The 18,454-nt window shown below is 47.1% G+C and overlaps 1 protein-coding gene across 8 annotated transcripts in view; it reads right to left on the reverse strand.

The window, feature by feature from the left end:
* Dac (dachshund family transcription factor) overlaps positions 1–18,454 on the reverse strand; it is a 183,995-nt gene that overhangs the window by 33,333 nt on the left and 132,208 nt on the right. For all 8 annotated transcript variants that reach the window (XR_011447963.1, XM_070308748.1, XM_070308739.1 and 5 more), the window contains one exon: positions 11,386–11,469. Coding sequence is in view for 7 of the 8 variants with exons in the window: in XM_070308748.1 (XP_070164849.1) it covers positions 11,386–11,469 (84 nt within the window). In the remaining variant the exon portion in view is untranslated. The remainder of the gene's footprint in view (positions 1–11,385; positions 11,470–18,454) is intronic.

The raw sequence follows: 18,454 nt of genomic DNA on the forward strand, positions 1-18,454 counted from the left end.
CTTTTAGCGTGCCCGGCGATTTTTCTACCGTTTGTTAAACAACATTTCTTTTTAATTAAATCCGCTCGTACTTTTTTAATCAAATCCGCTTTCACAAGATAGCTCGTGTGAGATATATGTCGGTTACCGAGCGCGTTACTTTTTAATCTTTACTCTGAAACGTTTAATCTTTCTCTTCTTTTTTTTTTTTCCTTTTTTTCCGCGGAAATACCGTTAACTATTGGTAGCGGTGTTACTACCTATAAATCGCTTTAAAAGGGCTGTACTTCCGCGTCGCGGACGCCCACCCCTCGTTCATCAGCGCGTCCCTTGGCAAGAAAGTAGGGTGGTTCTTACCGCCGGGCAAAATGCCCGGGCGTTAGTCTCGGCTCCTACATAATTTATGGAATTCTCCGTCTGTCCGTGGGTAATGTTGGTGGCGGTCTTTCCTCGCGATGTTATAATTAGAAATATGCTTACGACCGTAATTCCGAATACTGGGGAGTTGGTAGCACGAGTGCGACGACGACGGTAGCGGCGTAGTCGAAGGAGGGCGAACTCGCGTTTACTGCCAATAAGGGACGCATGCATAATAGAAAGCCGTAGATGGTAGCCAGATCGACCGACAGTAGGACTTACAAGAGAATGCTACTTTACGACGACTCGTATTACGGGGGTTGCGCGGCATTCGTCGTCTTTCATACGCAAGCGCGCGTCCCTTTCGCTTCGGAGATCTTAGCCGACGACCTGGTTCCCGGCGGCTCTGCTCCATAAGATATAACGGCGAAATGCGGGTTATATATTTTTTCGATAAATTTTTTTGTGGGGGCTGACGATAAACAAAACAATACAACTGGCATTTCTATCGAAAATCTTCCCAAAGATCGCAAACATGCAACGTTTTAATGTATTGTACGTTCGATCGCGAGAGTCATTCGAGGGATTCGATAACGTGATTCGAAGCACGCGTAACGATAACTGTAGTTGTTAATGGACTCGACGAGTGGTTAGGCCGTGTACAGGCGCGAGAATGATAATGTCCGGAGAATTGAGCTTAGCGCGATCCCCCGCATTGACATATCCACGGTGTACCGATGGGAAAGGGGGAGGCACCAGGGAGAGACGAGCGAGGGAGTTGAAAGAGAGCAATCGGGAAGGGAGGCCGAGGGTGTCAGGATCGGTGTCGCCGAGCTGGGCGGCACGTAATAACCGGTTAGCAGTTACGTATATACGGACATTTATTTATTTACACCTTCCAGCGGGTAATTTCGCATAATTCGAGGTTCCGTTCTCATGGGGGAAAATCACTTTTAAATAACGGGTTAGCCTCCGCCGACGCTCGGAAAAAATCCCGTCCCGGGGAATCCTGAACTCGAACTTGCTCTCCCGCTCTATGTGCGGCACAGCGTGCGAGAGTGCGATTAAAATCTAATAACCAGTTGAAACTACGAGAACCGCAGCGCGCGCGCACACGCGCGCGATCGTTATTATTAATAATTTCATTACGCAATGCCGGCCGGTTGCGCATATAAATATTACATCTCCATTAATGGTCGCACGGTCGGCGGGCGAGCCAAAGTCGGTTACGCGCGCGACAAAAAGAAAAAAAAAGACAAAGCCCGAGCGTTACATTATTTTTTTTTTCCTATTTTTTTGTCGACCATATCTCGTTATGAATTGCATTAGAGATTCAGAGCTACCGTTATATTGCATGCAATAATCTTATTCGTGTTAGCGCGACGCCGCGTGAGGATAGATTTTCCCGCCGGAATATTAATATTCGTTGCATCACGTGTTTTTTAATCGTCGTCTTTCGCCGTGAAAGGAATCCGATGGAAAACCGATAATTCCCCTTCAACCGATATGAAATTTCGCGGCAGATTGCGAAAAATCTGCTTTTGATGAATGGCTCGCCAATTGTTTTTCGAGTCGCTAAAAGTCATCCCGATCGGAATCAAACCCCATGTCGTGTGTATGTGTGTGTATGTGTGTTGCAAAATATTGTTTTCTTTCCTCGTTCGCGCATTCCACGCCCGGAGCATTTTCAAGCATGGTAAGACCAGACGCTCAGAATTCCCGTGCAAGAATACAGACACTCACACATATACGTATATATATATATGTATATATATATATATATATATATATATATATATATATATAATCGCACGTTTGCCATTCGCACGGAATCGACGACGACGTAAGAGCATCATCGTGTATTCGCGCGCGCGCATATAGCGTGTATCCTCTCGCGTGTGCGCTAGCATAAATATGTGTACGCCCGGGCTCCCAAGTAATTCGCGCAATTTCATCTAAATTCCGTAACGACGAAATTTCTCGCGTCGTCGTCTCCTCGCACGAACGAGCCTATGTAAACGCGCGCTCCATACGAATGCTCTATCTTCGCATATATGGTATGTGCGTGAGAGAGTGTGCGCTCGAATTTATGCCAACACCGGATTTACACATCGCTCCTCCTTGTGTACGTATGCGCACGGCGCATATCTATGTACACGGGTGTTTCTTACGCCCGCTTTGTTTATTATAGCTCGTCGACGCAGCGCGTTATTGTGAAATATGATTAGGTGCATCGTAACTCCCTCTCGCCCTCTCTCTCTCTCTCTCTCTCTCTCTCTCTCTCTTTGTCTTTCGTTCCGCCTGTGTCCCTCGGCGACTTTTCGCGCGACGGCGATCCCAAGCATCCTAGACATTCGAGCCTTTGTGCGCGCGCGAGACCGATACTCCGAATGCCAACCGCGTAAAATATCCGCGGGAATGCTTATCACGCGCGAGACACGGCGCACCCCCCTATGTGTATTAATTCATGCACTTGTCGAACCCTTCGTACTTTGTGCCCGGAGGTCGCACCGCTACCGCCGAGGCATTTAAATCGCCGACGAGCCGACGTTTTAGAATCTGCGTCTATTATTTCGAGAATATGAAATTGATGAAACTGCAAATTTGTGTTTACAAGAGAATAACAATATATCGATCCCAATTTTTCACCATTCACGAAATTAACGATGTAATACAGATGTCTCCGTGTCATTGTTGGTGCCGTCGTGGTGCCATTGTCGAGGTGTTAAAAATTGCGCGCAGCGTTGATTAATCAGCAAGCTTTAAGTCGCCACTAACGTGCCATTAGCGCGACGTTATCCGCAGCATTATCTCATATACCGATTTTCAACTTCTCGTTGCAAACGTGACTCGAGTAGAATAATCACGGCGGTTTTATCTCCAAGCGCTAAATCGTTTCCGAGCGCAACGCTCGTAACGGAAAATCGCGTGCTTCTATCTCGTTGGAATGAAAGAGCGGCCGTATACATATACATATACATACATACATACATATATATATATTGTATATATATACATTATATATCTACGTGTATACGACTGCTATACGAGCCTCGCATACGTATATACAAATCGGCGAGAAAAGCCGGAGCCACCGCCTATTTCCCGGCGGAGCGCTCGTGTGCGCTCGCTCGCGTAAATAAGCTCTCGCGTTTTGTTCCTTTCTTTCATCGTCTCGCGCACGCGGGATATATATTTTTCCCGTCCGCCTGCCGGGAATATTACACATCGCATACACTTGCCCAGGTAACCGAGAAATTCATCCCTCCGGCGTGTCAGCTTCGCCCCCTCGCAAGTATCATCGGTCTCGGCTCATATTCGGAAGCGCACTCAGAATTCACCGAACTTAATTTCCCTTGAATGAAATATCGTGATGCTGAAGAGGCGAATTATCAGTTAAGTTCACCGACTCGTTTTGAAAGAGAAAAAAATAGATAAGTGGATTAATATTATATCATATTTCTCCAACAATTATCTTTCCATCATAGCTATGATCAGCTGCGCGTGTATCGAAATGAACTGCCGAAGCAAAGAGAATAGAGGGAGGGGGGTCGGTTCGCTGCCGCGTGAAAACGGTGCCCCTTTGCCGGCGTATATTTCTGGACTCGCACGTATGTACGCGTGATCGTCGCGCTATCGGCGCGTTATCTTTAGTACAGCGCGAAGATATCTCAGAGTGAAAGAGGAAAAAGTCTGACGCAAATACCGTTGGATAACGATTCCTCTTCGCGAGCGAACCCCTTTGTGCGTCGCGCGCGCGCGCGCGGGAAGAGACGAGCTCGCCGCGTGTACTTCTTTAAAGAGCGTTCTCTCCGCTTCGCGATCAGTGATCATCCGTAATGCGAGGTGGCGAGCGAGGCGTGCCGTAATGGCTGCTGCTGCTGCCGCAGCGGTAGCTGCTGATGCCGATGCTGTGCGTCTATTTTTACGGTAAGGAGGGCTGGCACCCATGACGACGACGCGTCCAGCGCGCCGCATCGCATCGGCGTGCGCAATGTATAAACGCCGCCCGAGGTCCATCAGCGCATTAACAATTATATTACGGAAGCTCACTGTTACGCGCGAGCGAATTCATACGCGCGTGCCTTCGGGCGCCGAAGGAGGGCCGGGGAGCTAAGCCACGGAAGGGAAAAAAATGCGCGCCGCGAAACGAGAGAGATCGATGTATATAGCTCTTCCTCGTTGGATTTCTATACATTGTTGTTTTAGACGATAGATTTAAATATTATTTATTTTTTTTTACGCTAGAATTTTGAATTATGTCGTGTTCTCGAAAGAAGGAATAATCAATTTTATTGCACTTTTCCGTGAAACGAAATTTCATTATTCCTCCTTGTGTGTCAGTTACGACACTCGACAGTCGCTTTCATCTCTCGGATTCGTAGTTATTAACGGATCTCGGCACCCTTTCCCGGCTTTCCCTGCTTTGCCCGCGTGACAGAAGGACCGAAAGGAAGACGACGGAAGGGCGGTTTCGGTTACCCTTTGGTCGCGTCGTAACAGTGGGTGCGATTTAATTTTTTCTCTCTCTCTCTCCCTCTCTTGCGTGTCCGAGAGACCAGTGTCATATTCACGAGGTCGTGGCCGAGCAAAGCGAGTGTCGTGGCTGGTCGCACGGAGGGTCGAGAGAGCGAATTCAAGGGGCAAGGGAGGGAGGTGTATTCCTACCGGTGTGTCGGAGGACGGGAATGGGCAGGGGTACGGAGAGAGAGGGTAGTCTAGGCGAGACTTAATTAAACAGCGGGCAAAGCCAGGTTAGTTCACAAAGTGACCGCGGCACCTACCAATCCCCCCCTCCCTTCTCTCTCTCTCTCTCTCTCTCTCTCTTTCCGCTTAACGGACGTAGCTGTTACCATCAACTCCTCGACTCCGGTACAGCTCGGTGGTCCTGGGACACACGGTAACCTCGCTGAGTTCTGCGAGGGAAGACGAGCTTGGTCACCTCGATTGGCAAGACGAACATCGACCGCTCGAATAGCTATCTGAAATATTGCTTCAAGAATCCGGTTCTGGAATCTATAACGTGGCCAAATTGAAATTTCGTCTCTCAAAGTAAGCACGTTCGATTGACAAATTGGCGTTCTAGAGAAAAAGATCTCCCCCCCCCTCTCTTTTCTAGATTCTGGACTTTCCGATGATCGCTTCGTTGAATTTGCGAGATGAACGCGGAGGTGGTCCAGCACCGGCGACACCTTTGACGTAGCCACGTAATCCCCGCGTCTGGTTCCTGCCTCACATTGTCGATGGGGGGTGGGTTAGCGAGCAGGAGGCGAGGGAAGGGTTTATTTTCGCGGGGTAGCGTTATACAGCACTCGCTGCTGACTGGCGCACCGTCGCCGCTCAACGTTCTTTTTATCTCAAAGCCGTTTCCCTTTTGCGCCTCTTCTGTATTCCTCAATTTCCAATGAGTCGGAATACGACATGAAACGCTAAACTGCCACAAAGGGGGTAAGCCGATGAGCGCGGTCGAACCCTTTGCCCGATCTTTCTCTTTCCCTCCCTCCCTCTCTCTCTCTCTCTCTCTCTCTCTGTGCGCCTCTCTCACCTCGCGCGCGTTCTCTTTCGCTGCTTTCCTCCCCTCGCACATCTCCCCTCCCCTCCCCTCCCCACCCCTCTCACTCTTCCGTCGTCAACGACGGATCGGGGTGAAACCTTTCCTCTGCGCTCTCTTTGAATTCTTTGTCACAGTGCATTAGATACGCTCTTGCCGTGTCATTATTTGAAACGGGAGTACACAGAGAATTATGCGACAAAAACGGCCGCGCGGGGTATTCGGGAACGAACGGGGCACGACGAGCACCATCTCGTCGTCGTTGTTATTTTTGGTACCGTCGTCGCTGTTCGAAAGTTCGACCTTTTTCGAGCGGGGCCTCCTCGTCCGTCTCGCCTCGCTCGACATATTCCACTCGCTCATTTTGCCGGCAATAGCAACGCGTTCTCGTTCCACTCGACGGGCTAATACCCTCCAACTTCCGGTATGAGCGCACCATCCGCGCGAGTCTCCTAATGTTTGTCCACTGCGGTGACTTCGCTGAGTGCGCAGTGAACAGGATCGACATCGCGCTCGGCAGGATTCAATGAATCAGAATACTCGCGGTGAGAAAGATGAGGCGTTCCTTCGTATGCGCGTGGAAGGGCGATGGTCATCGGCACGTTTCCGCGTGTGTGAATCTGTGTGTGTACGTACGTGCGCATCATACGACCATCAACTGACGGGGGTGAACAATGTTGCGTCCTCCACTCTGGTTTTACGTAGCTACAACATCGAAGAGGGTTCCGTCGATCGCTATAAACGTACACTTCAAAGTGAATCAGCTGCCGTTACGCACGAGGGCGTCGTTGTCGCATCAACATTGTCATCCTCGTCGATTCTTCTGAGAATTAGCCTTCGACTCGTGGCAGAATAAAGAGAAGAGCAGAAACGCGTTCCTATTAGTATCGTCGGTATGATTTTTTTTAAAGGTATATCCTATGGGATATCTTTCGAAATCGAATTGTTCTTCCGAGAAGGAACGATTAGTTCGATAATAATACGCCGAATTATCTCGACACAGAGATGCCGTCGACCCGGTGTTCTCGTAATTTTATTTGCGACAAGCCAATCGACCGTACGCCGACCTACTTTTCACGGTCCTCATCCCCTCGATATTTCGCAGTCGTCGCCAGGCTAGCGTGAAATCATTCTTAGTCGTTCCTTTCGTCGCGACGTTGTCGATCGCGGGACTTGGTTCGTCACCGGGAACGATCCAGTGAACGAACGAGAGAGGCATCGGGAGACGCAGCTCCGGGGGACGACGTTGCCGCGTGGGCGGCGCGGCCGAGCAGGGGTTGAAGCGCGGGAAAGTCCCTCGGGTCCCAATTACACCGACACCCGATCCCAGCATTACGGCCCGGCTAATTCGAGGGGAGAGTCGTATATAAATCTCGGCGAGTTGATTGTGCAGTTTCAATTCCGTTTGTCGCCCGTACGACGCGGGAGATAACGCGTCGGCAGGTCGTTAGTTTTTTTTTTTTGTTTTTTTCACCGGAGAGATTAATTCCGCATTAGAGCGACGCGACGCGCTCGTTCGATCGAGCGTGTCCCATAACCGTAACCGGATACGATTGAGCGTAATGTTTGTCATTAGAGATAACTATCTCGTTCCGTATCGAAGATATATTATACTGTAAAGATATCTTTAAAGATCGTTCCATCAGAATGATACGCGACGTTACATTTATCCGTAATAATTTCTTCACGACTTTTTATGTAAGAAAAAAAATTGCTTCTTATTTAATCGCAAAGATGATGAAACCAGTAAGCGCGACTTAATATCGGTACATGATTGATCGAATAACGTGGTTCTTTTTTGCTCAACGGAACAACTTAAGCTACTTAACAACGTACTTCTCATAGATTGCCACGAGAGTCGCCAACGAGGTAGGTACGAGGGGGTGGGAGAAGACTTGAAAGGGGTGCTCCTCTCGGGACGGGTCTGGCGACAAACGACTCGGCTAATTACAGGGAGACCGCAGCTCCGTGTAAACCGGCGATAAAGGCGGCTGTCGGTTCCCAGGCTTCCGCGGTTCCAAAGGTTTACGCGTGTCGGAAGCTTTTTGCTTTTGCGCGAAAATGTCGTTCGTTCATCCGAGGTTACGATACAACGGGACGTACTCGGCCAGAATATCCGCCAGAGGATCGAATCCAGAAGCCGTCGCGCGTTTCTTTACGTCGTGTTTGTTATTCTTTCATCCTTCGCGCGTAACGTTTCGATACTAATATTAATATTAGCGCAGACGGGTAAGTACCAGTCGCATACACTTGCCCGAAGCTCATTTCATAATGATTCGAACGCAAAGTCTAAATACGATCTTCCGCGTTTGCGTAAGCAAAAAACGTGAGAAACGAGCCTCGTAAGCATTGATATTGGTTCTTCTTCATACGATTTACAGAAAAAAAAAAAAAAAACGTAAAACAATGACGCCATTCCTGCGTTTTATAATCGTTTATGGCAAAAATAAACGAAATGAGAATAGTCGAGATAATCGAAAATCGAAATGCGATCACGGATTTTTTTCATCAATTATTATCGTAGGATTGTTCACGAACAATCAAATTCGATTTTCAGCACAGAGGTTGTTGATCTTTCGTATATCGTGACCAGAATTACTAGCTGCGTATTCGCCAGCTGCAAAAGGTCATCTCATTGTTCACCGTTTCAACAAAGTCGCGCATTCAAGTCTGACAACTTCCCCTGCCATCATGATACCACCGAGGCAAAGGAAGCCGGATTTCTCGCAGCCCCTGCTAAGATAATACGAACTCACCCACCCATTCACCCGGCAGGAGGTCGAAGATTTCAACCTTTACCGAAATACCAAGCGGGGCTTTAAACGGGCTAATAACGTTGCTTCCCCCTCGACACGCCGTCGTCGTATCGCGTACGATTTCGATTCCGTGAGCACAAATTACCCGTAGAATCACGCATAAAGCGAGTCTCGACGTCGACGTCGTTGACACTCGCGTCTCTCGTAATGGTATCGCGTAACGAGAAGACGTAATTGACAAGACGTTCGTCCCCTGGGAACGACAAATTCCTTTCTCCGAATCAATATTGAATTCTTAATTAGCGTTACACTTTGTCTGCGCGTATTTTTCAATTCGTTAAATATTTTTATTATTATTCTTACTCAGAGTTTACCTGACAATCGATTTGAGCGAATGCGCGCGCGTGGGCGCTGTTTCCCTGGTATTTTAAACTCCTGACCGGATGGCTTGGCAGAGAAGCTTCTCGCACGTGTGCGCCGTTTCGCGGGGGAAAAAGGGGTGTGTAACGCGGAGTACTCGATCGGAAAAACGCGTCGGCCGACGGATACGCCCTCGTTAGAGCGCCCCGAGGTCGTCGTCGCCGTCGTCGTCGCCGGCCGTACGCGGCGAACGGTAAAGGTTGACACGGTATCTCTTACAAGGCGGTCATTAGTCGAATGAGAGGAGGAAGTCTTACCAAGTGCCTGCGTAAATATCCGTGGGACTGGCCGGTCATCAATCATCTTAGAATCCTGCGAGCCGCGCGAGCAGCTACGCACGAAATTATGTATCGCCTTACGTCTTCTCGCGACCGCCACGAGATCCGCCCTCAACACAGACGAAATTACACCGGGGGCTTCTTAACGAACTATTATTTTTTACGAGGAAATTCCTGTTCTAACACGCCGCTCGGTATCTCCGATGCGGAATCGATACATTACCTTTGACGATATCAATGACGACACACACGGGATCTCAACATCGCTGTTTAAGTGATAACGTAACGTCGTACGCGTGCGAAACATGCGCTGAGAACGCATACATCGCTCGCACGGATAAAGTTATCGATAGGGCGCACAATGCGGGCAAGACTATTTACTATATTTGCGATATCATAGGGCGAGTAATGGTTTCGCTTGACGTTACGGTCGGAAGGACGAAGCAATAGGGGAAAGAAGATGAGGGAGAGAAAGAGAGAAAGAGGATGGATAGGATATTCCGTGAGACTGGCTGTCATATTCATGTATTGACACCGAGCTGGTTGACTAATGGACTGCTGTTGTCACAGGCTCGTGTTACCGCGAGGGCCTGGCCTCACCGAGTCGTTTTTCCTGAGAATCGACCGAAACTCATTCGCGTCTATACGTTCGTCTCGCGTTTATCGAAAATTTCAACTTTGTGCGAATCATTTTAAACAACAATATCTGAAGAAATGCTGCATAATTGAATATTTCGATTTACGACATCTTCTTATGACTATTGAATTTATTATCACGTACATTTCGCGCTGCGAGCAATATTTTAATTGCATTTTTTTTTTCTCAGGTGTGGTTACGCCAGTTTTTACCGAGAGACCATTTCATTCATTATTCTTGAATAGAATAGCACGTCGCGTTTCGTAAAGCCACGAATATGGCGCGAGCGTTCTTCCCGACTTTTACATATTTATCGAGTCTCGCATTGTTGTCACGTCAGACGAGACGTCGACATTGTCGAGCCTCGAAAATCCGCGATATTATATCTGCGAGCGGGAACCAAAGATCCAGTTTTGATCCCCGGCGCGGACGTTCGCGTTCACGAAGCATTGAAAATCTGCGTATTTAATGAGCGTTCGTGAAAAACTATAATAAATATAAATAAAACGAGCGACTGAAATTTTCGATTAAAGCGACAGTAATTCCATAATACGATGCGCATACTCTTCCGTCAACTTGTGATTCACACAAATTCAAATTTATCTGGGAAATTTTACAGACAAGGCATTAAATCGAGAATCCTATATATCCTTTTTATCAGTCCGTTTTCGATATTTTATCTCGCGCCACAACACGATCGGCTTTTGAATAAAATTCACAAAATTTTCATATTTGGAAACATGATAGTCCAAAATTATATTGTAGAATTATACAAATACGTGTAAACTAATAATGTCGGGAGAATCCTACTAAATAATATTTGCAGAAAAGGATCGAGAATCGTAGCGATAAGTCATAGGGTCGAATGACTGATTAAAGGGAAATGGACTACGCAGCGGTAACTATTCTGTTTCAGTTTGACATCTGATACGAGCTCGATTAGGCGATCGCGGTCTTTGGTCCGATCTCGCTTCCCTTCCATTAGACTAAAAGACGCCGAGTCGGAGGCGAATCTGAGGAAACGTTGAGGAAAGTTACGGGGTTTAAGTCGAGGATCCCCAACGTAGAATAATACGATAAACGCGGAATTGACGGACGAACGCAAGCTGAGACTTTGAAGCGCAGTTGATTTATCGGCGAGTATATAAGCCTCGCTTCGAAAACCCGCTTGAGGCGCTCGATGCACGCCCGATGGGATTATACCGTGTGTCGCGAATCGCCGTCATTAATGGTATGTGTATGTGCGTTGCGGCCAAGTCAATTTTCTCAAAGCTGTAAATGCGAGAGAGGCGGACGGTCAGGTGGCACCTCGGTAAACTCGGTAAACCGGCAATCCCGATTCGGTGCAACTTCGTAAGGGCACACCTCTCGCGATTTCGACGAAGTAAAATTGATTCCTGTACTCACCTCGCACCTTCTGCTCGTCTTGTAACTGCCGCTCCAGGCTGTCCTTGACCTCCCGCTCCCGTAGAACGTCCATTTTCAGCTCGGCTGTAACACACGCAAGATAATGGAAATTTATTTAAACGTTTTCACGCACTCCGCCTTACGAGAAGAGGGCGATCATTCGTTCAATTCGACTCTCTCGCTCCCCCTCTATCGTTAGTTTTAATTACTTGGTTACCTAGTTTGCGCGAGAATGCTTAAGACGACCAAGTGTCTCTACCCTCCATGAATAATTACTAGGAATGATCTCATCTACTCGAGACTTTGTCAAGGATACTGAGTCTCCAGCCGTAAATTTTAAAAATGCGAAGGATTTCAAGATCAGCTACAGCCAACGGTTAGTTTGACAATAGGAGTGTCCTCTGCTCATCTCTCTTTTCCCTCTCTCTCTCTCTCTCTCTCTTTCTCCTCACTCTTCTACCATCGTCCGAGAGGTGCTGCGGGAGGATATCGCACGGTTGGCTGAGTTCGTGATTAAATCCAATGTCGATGGGCAGACCAGGGCTCGCATAGTTACCTCTAATAGAATTATATTAAGACATGGAGATCCCGTCTCTCCATCCCGCCTTTCCCTGCTTCTTCAACCTCCACCCACTTAGTCCATGTTTCGCGTACTACTTCGCGTCCACCCCCCCCCTCCCTACGCTTTCCTCTCTGTCTTCGACTTGCAGAACTCCCCTGTTCCCGTGGGAGCCACCGCGCTAAATTAGCCATTTCGAATCTCTGCTAGAGGGTCGTTAGGACGAGTCCAGAAACTCGTCGAACAGCACTAAGAAACCTGTACGCTACCACGAGGCAACATAGTGACCAATGTTCAGTGATTCCTGCGGAAAAACTGCATTGAGATGTAAGAGTAAGCATAGAAATGAGAAAATTAGAGAGTACGTGAATGTGTATGAACGACGTCTCGAAGTACAGAGCCTCTCGGAATAATTATATGTGCTTCTTAGTGCTGGAGGGTGCGCGAAATCACTTTTCAGACGGTAACATGATAAAATGTTTCCGGGCTTTAAATCAAGCAAGCTAATTCGTTTTAACGAAAGAAAAGTAACGCGGCAAAAGGGGCTGCTTCTTTGCGCGCGACGGAGCGCCCTTCTCTCTATTTCTCTCTCTTTTACCTTTGGCTCGCTCGCTTTCCGAATTACATTGGTGGGTAATGAGCCACGTAACTCGTAATGTACGTCATTTCGCAATCGATCGGACGATCCAAATAATTTTTCGTTGTTCCATGCACGAGAGATTATTATAAATTAGAATCGAGGGGGATACAATTGGACATACTGAAAATGACAATTACAAGGAATGAGACTTTCAAGGGAATAACGTGCCTAATATCCATCTATCTCCATTTCTCACGCGTGACGTTTTCATACCTCATCGAGGAGGTTTAATAAAATTCGAAACAACGTTTTAATCCGCTTATCACATTTCGCAAGCTTTTAAAAGACTCTTTCGCAGGCCGATATACATACACACGCTACACCGTCGCATTAGCAGCAATTATTTTACGACCCAGGCTCTCGTCGTGAATCCAAAAAAGAGTTTCGCGACATACGTTCAGACCGGAGCGAGACGAGAAAGACAGAGGGAGAAAGAGAGAGAGAGAGAGAGAGAGAGAGAGAGAGAGAGAGAGAGAGAGAGAGAGAGAGAGAGAGAGAGAGAGAGAGAGACCTGACGGAGAATCAAGCCGGTAGATTAGGGTAGGGCCGCATCGTCTCAGCAGTCTGCCAGCAATTTGAGAGCGTTTGCGAGGTCCATTAACGGCGGTAACTCTTCACGACCGGCCGCCACGAAGATTCAATTTGAATGCTAACCAGAATAGGAAGTTCGCGCCGGAGCCCGTGGTATATACGCCGCGCGCTGTGTTTCCCCCTTCCGCCCGTTTTGACCTCCCTCCCCCCTCCCCCCCTCCTCTTAGTCCCCCGTTATCCCCTCGCCACCCTGTTATTGCCAATTTCGGCGCGTTTCTGCAGCCCACTTTGCGATCGTTTAGATTATCATCTCTCCCGGTTTCTCTTTCTCTCGACGGCCCTGGCACCCTGCTCCCATCCCTCCACCCCCTTTCCCGTATCTTCTACATTCTGCTGCCCCCCCCCCCCGCCTCCCGTCGTCCCTTGCCACCACCGTCGCTCTCTCTCAAACGTTTCCGGGGATAATTGAACTTTATTAGAGATCGTCGTCGACGAAACACCAGCCCTTGCATCCACCCCGAGGCTTATTCCGGATCGACTTAATTCCAAAATGCTTTAACGATTACCCCGCTCGCGCTCGCTTATCTTTCTCTCACTCGCCAAAACGCCTTTCAAATCTGTGCAGCGACAAACGTCCTTTGTCAAGAGTATCGCCTCTGTTTCTTCGACGATACTTCAAAGAAGAGTGTGTTAGAAGAAAAGCTTTTAATCAATTTTTAACACGATTGTCTTTTTTAACCGGTATAATACAACTTGTCTAGGAATATATTCTTCAGAGTGTTCGGAGAGATTATATTATAGTCGGAATTTTAATCTTTCCCAAGAAACAGACGCTACGCCATCTGCGAAATATCTCTTCGCAGATTTTACGTTTCTCTTCTCGGGGCGCAAAGCAGGGCACGAATCTCGCGGGGGCGGGAGGGACTGGAAAAGTTTGTCGCGATGGAGAAAAAAAAAACTGGAAATCAATTATGCGATCTCGGCACGGCGCTCCTCGCGCCCGTGGGAGAGGAGCGACCTTATTGAAATTTGGCTGCGGGGTCGTGAGCATTAAAATTGCAGGGATTAATATTAGCCGTGGTGAAAAGCGCTTTACGCTTTCCTCCTCGTAAGGAAATGATACCCCGACGCCGCGCTGCTTATAAAAGCCCGGCCCCCGTTCTATCATTCTTATGTCAATTAGACGAGCCCTAATCGCGATCCGGCTCATAAACCGAGAATTATATCTTTAATTTTAGCGGCCGTATTCAGACGCGCTTGCGAAACAGAATTTTGGGATCGTACGCACTTCTTCAACCGCTGCGGGCGAGACCGCTTTAACCTCGACAGATAGATGGTAATTAATGACGAGAACTGTTCGTCGGTCAATTTTGTTTCCGAGTCTGACGTACGAAGAAATATATGCAGCGAACGGACCGCGGCGTATATTTTACATTAGTATTATATTTCTATGCTAATTGATGCCAGATCATCCTTCTTATGCATCGACATTCAAATTATGCAAAGATGTAGATGTATACCATATATAGAGAATAAAAAAGAACAATTAACATTTTAGTGAAATTATTGTAACGTCATATTGGAATTTTTTCGTGACTAAACAGTATAATCTTTTCCTTTTCTATTGCGTATAGATACGGTATATTTTTTATATACGTTCATATATGCACCTCTCTCATATGCCATCATTTGATTGTACTACCTGGCGGATGCCAGATTTCCTAGAACCGCGCTCGTCACGATTTACGACTTTCTCGCCGGATGGCGGACGATATCGCGAGCGGACCTAGAATCGCTAGCGATAATAATTTTCACGGTGGCGCGAGCACTCGCGTAGTAACAATAACGGTGCAACGGAACGTGCATGGCACTGTTACCGGAGCGATTCATGGTTATTGATTAGTATATACGGTCGCAGGAAGACGAGAGAGAGAGAGAGAGAGAGAGAGAGAGAGAGAGAGAGAGAGAGAGGCTGCGGTGTAGCGTTCACAAGCCCCGAGGGCTTGTACCACGACGCGGTGTATGCACACGTATACACACACACACACACACAAATATGTATATACATATATATATATCTCGCGTATACGTAGCTATACGCAACGCTAAGATATTCGCAGGGCCCTCGGGCGACCCTCAGAAACAACAATGTCAACTTGCCCGGCGCGGCCTGCAATCGTTTGAATAGTATAATGTAGTTTTCGTGTTATACAACTCACTCTCCTTGGTATACGAGCGTCTAGCTGAGCGCCTTCGAAGCACCAGTCTTTTCTTTTCGATCTGCTCGAAACATCTAACCCATCGTGTAGGCGCGACGACCTTCCACGGGTGAATGACGCGCGGAGAGATGCGAAATATTTACAAACGAAAGAGACACGAGGCGACGCGACTATAGGGAGGGAAAAGGTCTCGAGACCAGCGCGAGATTGGCGGGTATTTATGAATTTAATTTTAACGGATCAAGAGCAGTAATAAAGCGCGGGTAGGAATTAACCGGCGGATTATTTCGGTAATTTACAGCCCCGGGGATCGCGCGCGTCTGGTATTCTCTTATTTGCATTGCGATATCCTCGGGTAAGGTCTCGCGTCTCCCTTTCGCTAAATAAGAGTCTTCTACAAAGTTTACACGACAACATCTCTTTTCTCCCGTGCATCTGAATTGTACGCGCAATCTCGATTTCGCGTCTCGCGATCGTATTTCTAAAAGGACTCAAAGCCCGTGGCAGATGGGAATTTCATAAATTTCGCACCCTAATCCTCATTAATTCCGATGTTGCACTATTTGCCTACGAGAAGATCCGTTGCGTGACGCGGACCGGATCATACCCCCGCTGGGGTGTCGACTCGCTGGAAACGAGAATATTGTTGTTTCTACCCTTGCACATATTACAGTCGAATAATGATTAAGTATATACTCGGCGAATTAGTCCTGTCCTCCGGGCATGAATCCTTCGCGGGAGATTCCATGCGCTGAACTTTAATTGTCTGTCGATGCCAACGATATTTCATAGCCTTCATGTTTCGCGCGAATAATGTTATAAACGAAATTCAGATTTCTCATTATAATCAGCTTAATTAAATTTAGTATAAATGCATTCATATAAAAACATACCGCTCCAATTGTGTATTAACGAGCATGTAAATATTCAATCTCCGAGTTTCCGCGATAATATAAGCGTATCTCATCGCTCGGAATACACAGAATGCCGGATTGTCAATAATAATTAAAACTTTGTCGCGCACTCGGCACAGTTTGACTCGGCGAAGCAACAGCGCAGCCAATAGTTATCCCATGCGGATTACGGTCCTTGGCTAAGGGCTACAAGGGTTTCTCTCCTCCTACGGGATTTAAGACGGACTTAGCCCTTGTTCCGGTCGCTGACCACTTTGCCTCCCATTAACCATTAACGGATCTAACGAAAATAGGATTAGATGGCAGCGGAGCTAGCTCTTCGAGTTCGGTACGCACTAAAACTGCCGGTGCACGTAGGTGGCGTCGGATTTCTTGCCCATAGCTTCATTGGCAGATTATCGAAGGTTCCTGTCTCGTCTTATCGAGAGCGGCGGAGAAGAGGCGCCTCTTCTTCGCCGATTATTTTCGCACGAACGGCGAATCAACGTCGGGCAAATCGATTTTGTTTCACGATTTATTGCTTCCCGAGGATCGTTCAAAAAAAGATTATCCTCGCAAAAAGTGTCGAGATATCTTGGTTTCTTAAATTATGATAATTCATGAATTGATTTATCACAGAACTTTGCTCAAAGTGCGTTAACAAATTTATCTTATAATCTCTTTACTATGCACAATAGTTTCGGAACCGAGAAAAATCTTATTTTTCCTCTACATTCCCCCCCCCCCCCCCCCCGTGTGATTTTTAATCTAATAAAATATATTTTTCTACTCCGTTTAAGTTTAGAAAATGAATTCGGTAACATGAATTTTCTGCTAATAAAAATAAAAGGGTACAAAGTCGGCAAGTCTATCGGAACGGTACAAAAAAAAATCGAAATGATTTCCATTAACTCTTACAGACGTGCGGATCCGCGCAACAATCTCGTTGCGAGTGCAACATACGCCTAAAGTTCTGTCCGCCCAAGCTCTCTCTCAAAGATATGCCGAAGAGCGTTTTCGCGTTTCGAGATAATCCCATTCTCGCCCTCCTTCGAAGATAGATCCTACGGGATATCCGTCGGAATTATTGCACATTCGAGTTACACGCGAACAAGGACTTCAAACTTTATCGATCCAAGAACCGTGTTGATATTAGACCGATAACGTCAACGAGCGTTTAGTTACGAACTGAAACTAGAGCTAGTTTCTTGAATAATTTAGCATATGATAATAATATTTCATGAGTAGTTTATCTTTGAAAATTAGACAGCGATATAATTTGCTATGCATGAGTGAAAGAATGGAGGAATTATTCCTTTAGAAAAAGTCTCAAAAAATACACTCGATACGTATATTTTCGATTCTTCCGCATTGATAACTGCAAACATTATTGATTTTCATGTTAGATCGAGACAAAGTTGAGAGAGAATCAAAGGTGAAGAAAATACGCGTATTTCTCCGACTGATACAATCCGTAAAAGCCACTGGCCATTTTCATGTTCACCTTTTGCTCTTCTCCACAACGAGGGATTGGCTCGCCGCCGCATAGCTGGATCTTTATCATTATTACGACTGTCCGTCCGCGCGTGTGCATGCTATGGGCAGCGCGAGACATTAATGGCTCGCCATCGTAAAATCTTTGGTGCCCCGGCGGGAACGAGGAAGGAGACAAAGAAAGAGAGAGAGAGAGAGAGATTTCTCTCGCACACAGTTTATCGAATAAGAATATAATCCCTTAACGATCTATCCAGAGAAAAGATATAGCCTTTAACGAGGGCGCGCACCTTTCGCTTTCTTACGCGCCGCTTAATTATCGCCTGCGATTACAATTTAATCAAACCGGCGATCTCGCCGTTACGATAACGCAACGCACCGATTTTATATAAAAAGTTTCCCATCTTCTACGCGAGAATCTCGAAACAGCTCCTTCTTAATCCTTCCGTTTTATTGATTTGACGCACGCTCGTCCGGCAATTTACGCGCGCTGGCGTATCGCGTGCGCCGGAAACGGCACGAGTTGTAAAATCGCGGGACCCATCTCGCCTCCGAGAGACAGCTGCCCTGTTTCCTTTCCACGGGCCCTAACCCGCGTGTCACTCGAGACCGTAATTAACAATCGTTTTAATGAATTCGCTCCCGCTATCTTCATCTTCGCAACACGTTCGAATTATGAGTACGACGGAGACGCGAAACGGCGACACTTCGAGGCGCGCCCTTTATTCGAGAG

Source organism: Polyergus mexicanus, unplaced genomic scaffold (assembly GCF_030449975.1).
Source record: "Polyergus mexicanus isolate NDT 795.1 unplaced genomic scaffold, iyPolMexi1.0 SCAF_2, whole genome shotgun sequence".
Lineage (NCBI taxonomy): Eukaryota > Metazoa > Arthropoda > Insecta > Hymenoptera > Formicidae > Polyergus > Polyergus mexicanus.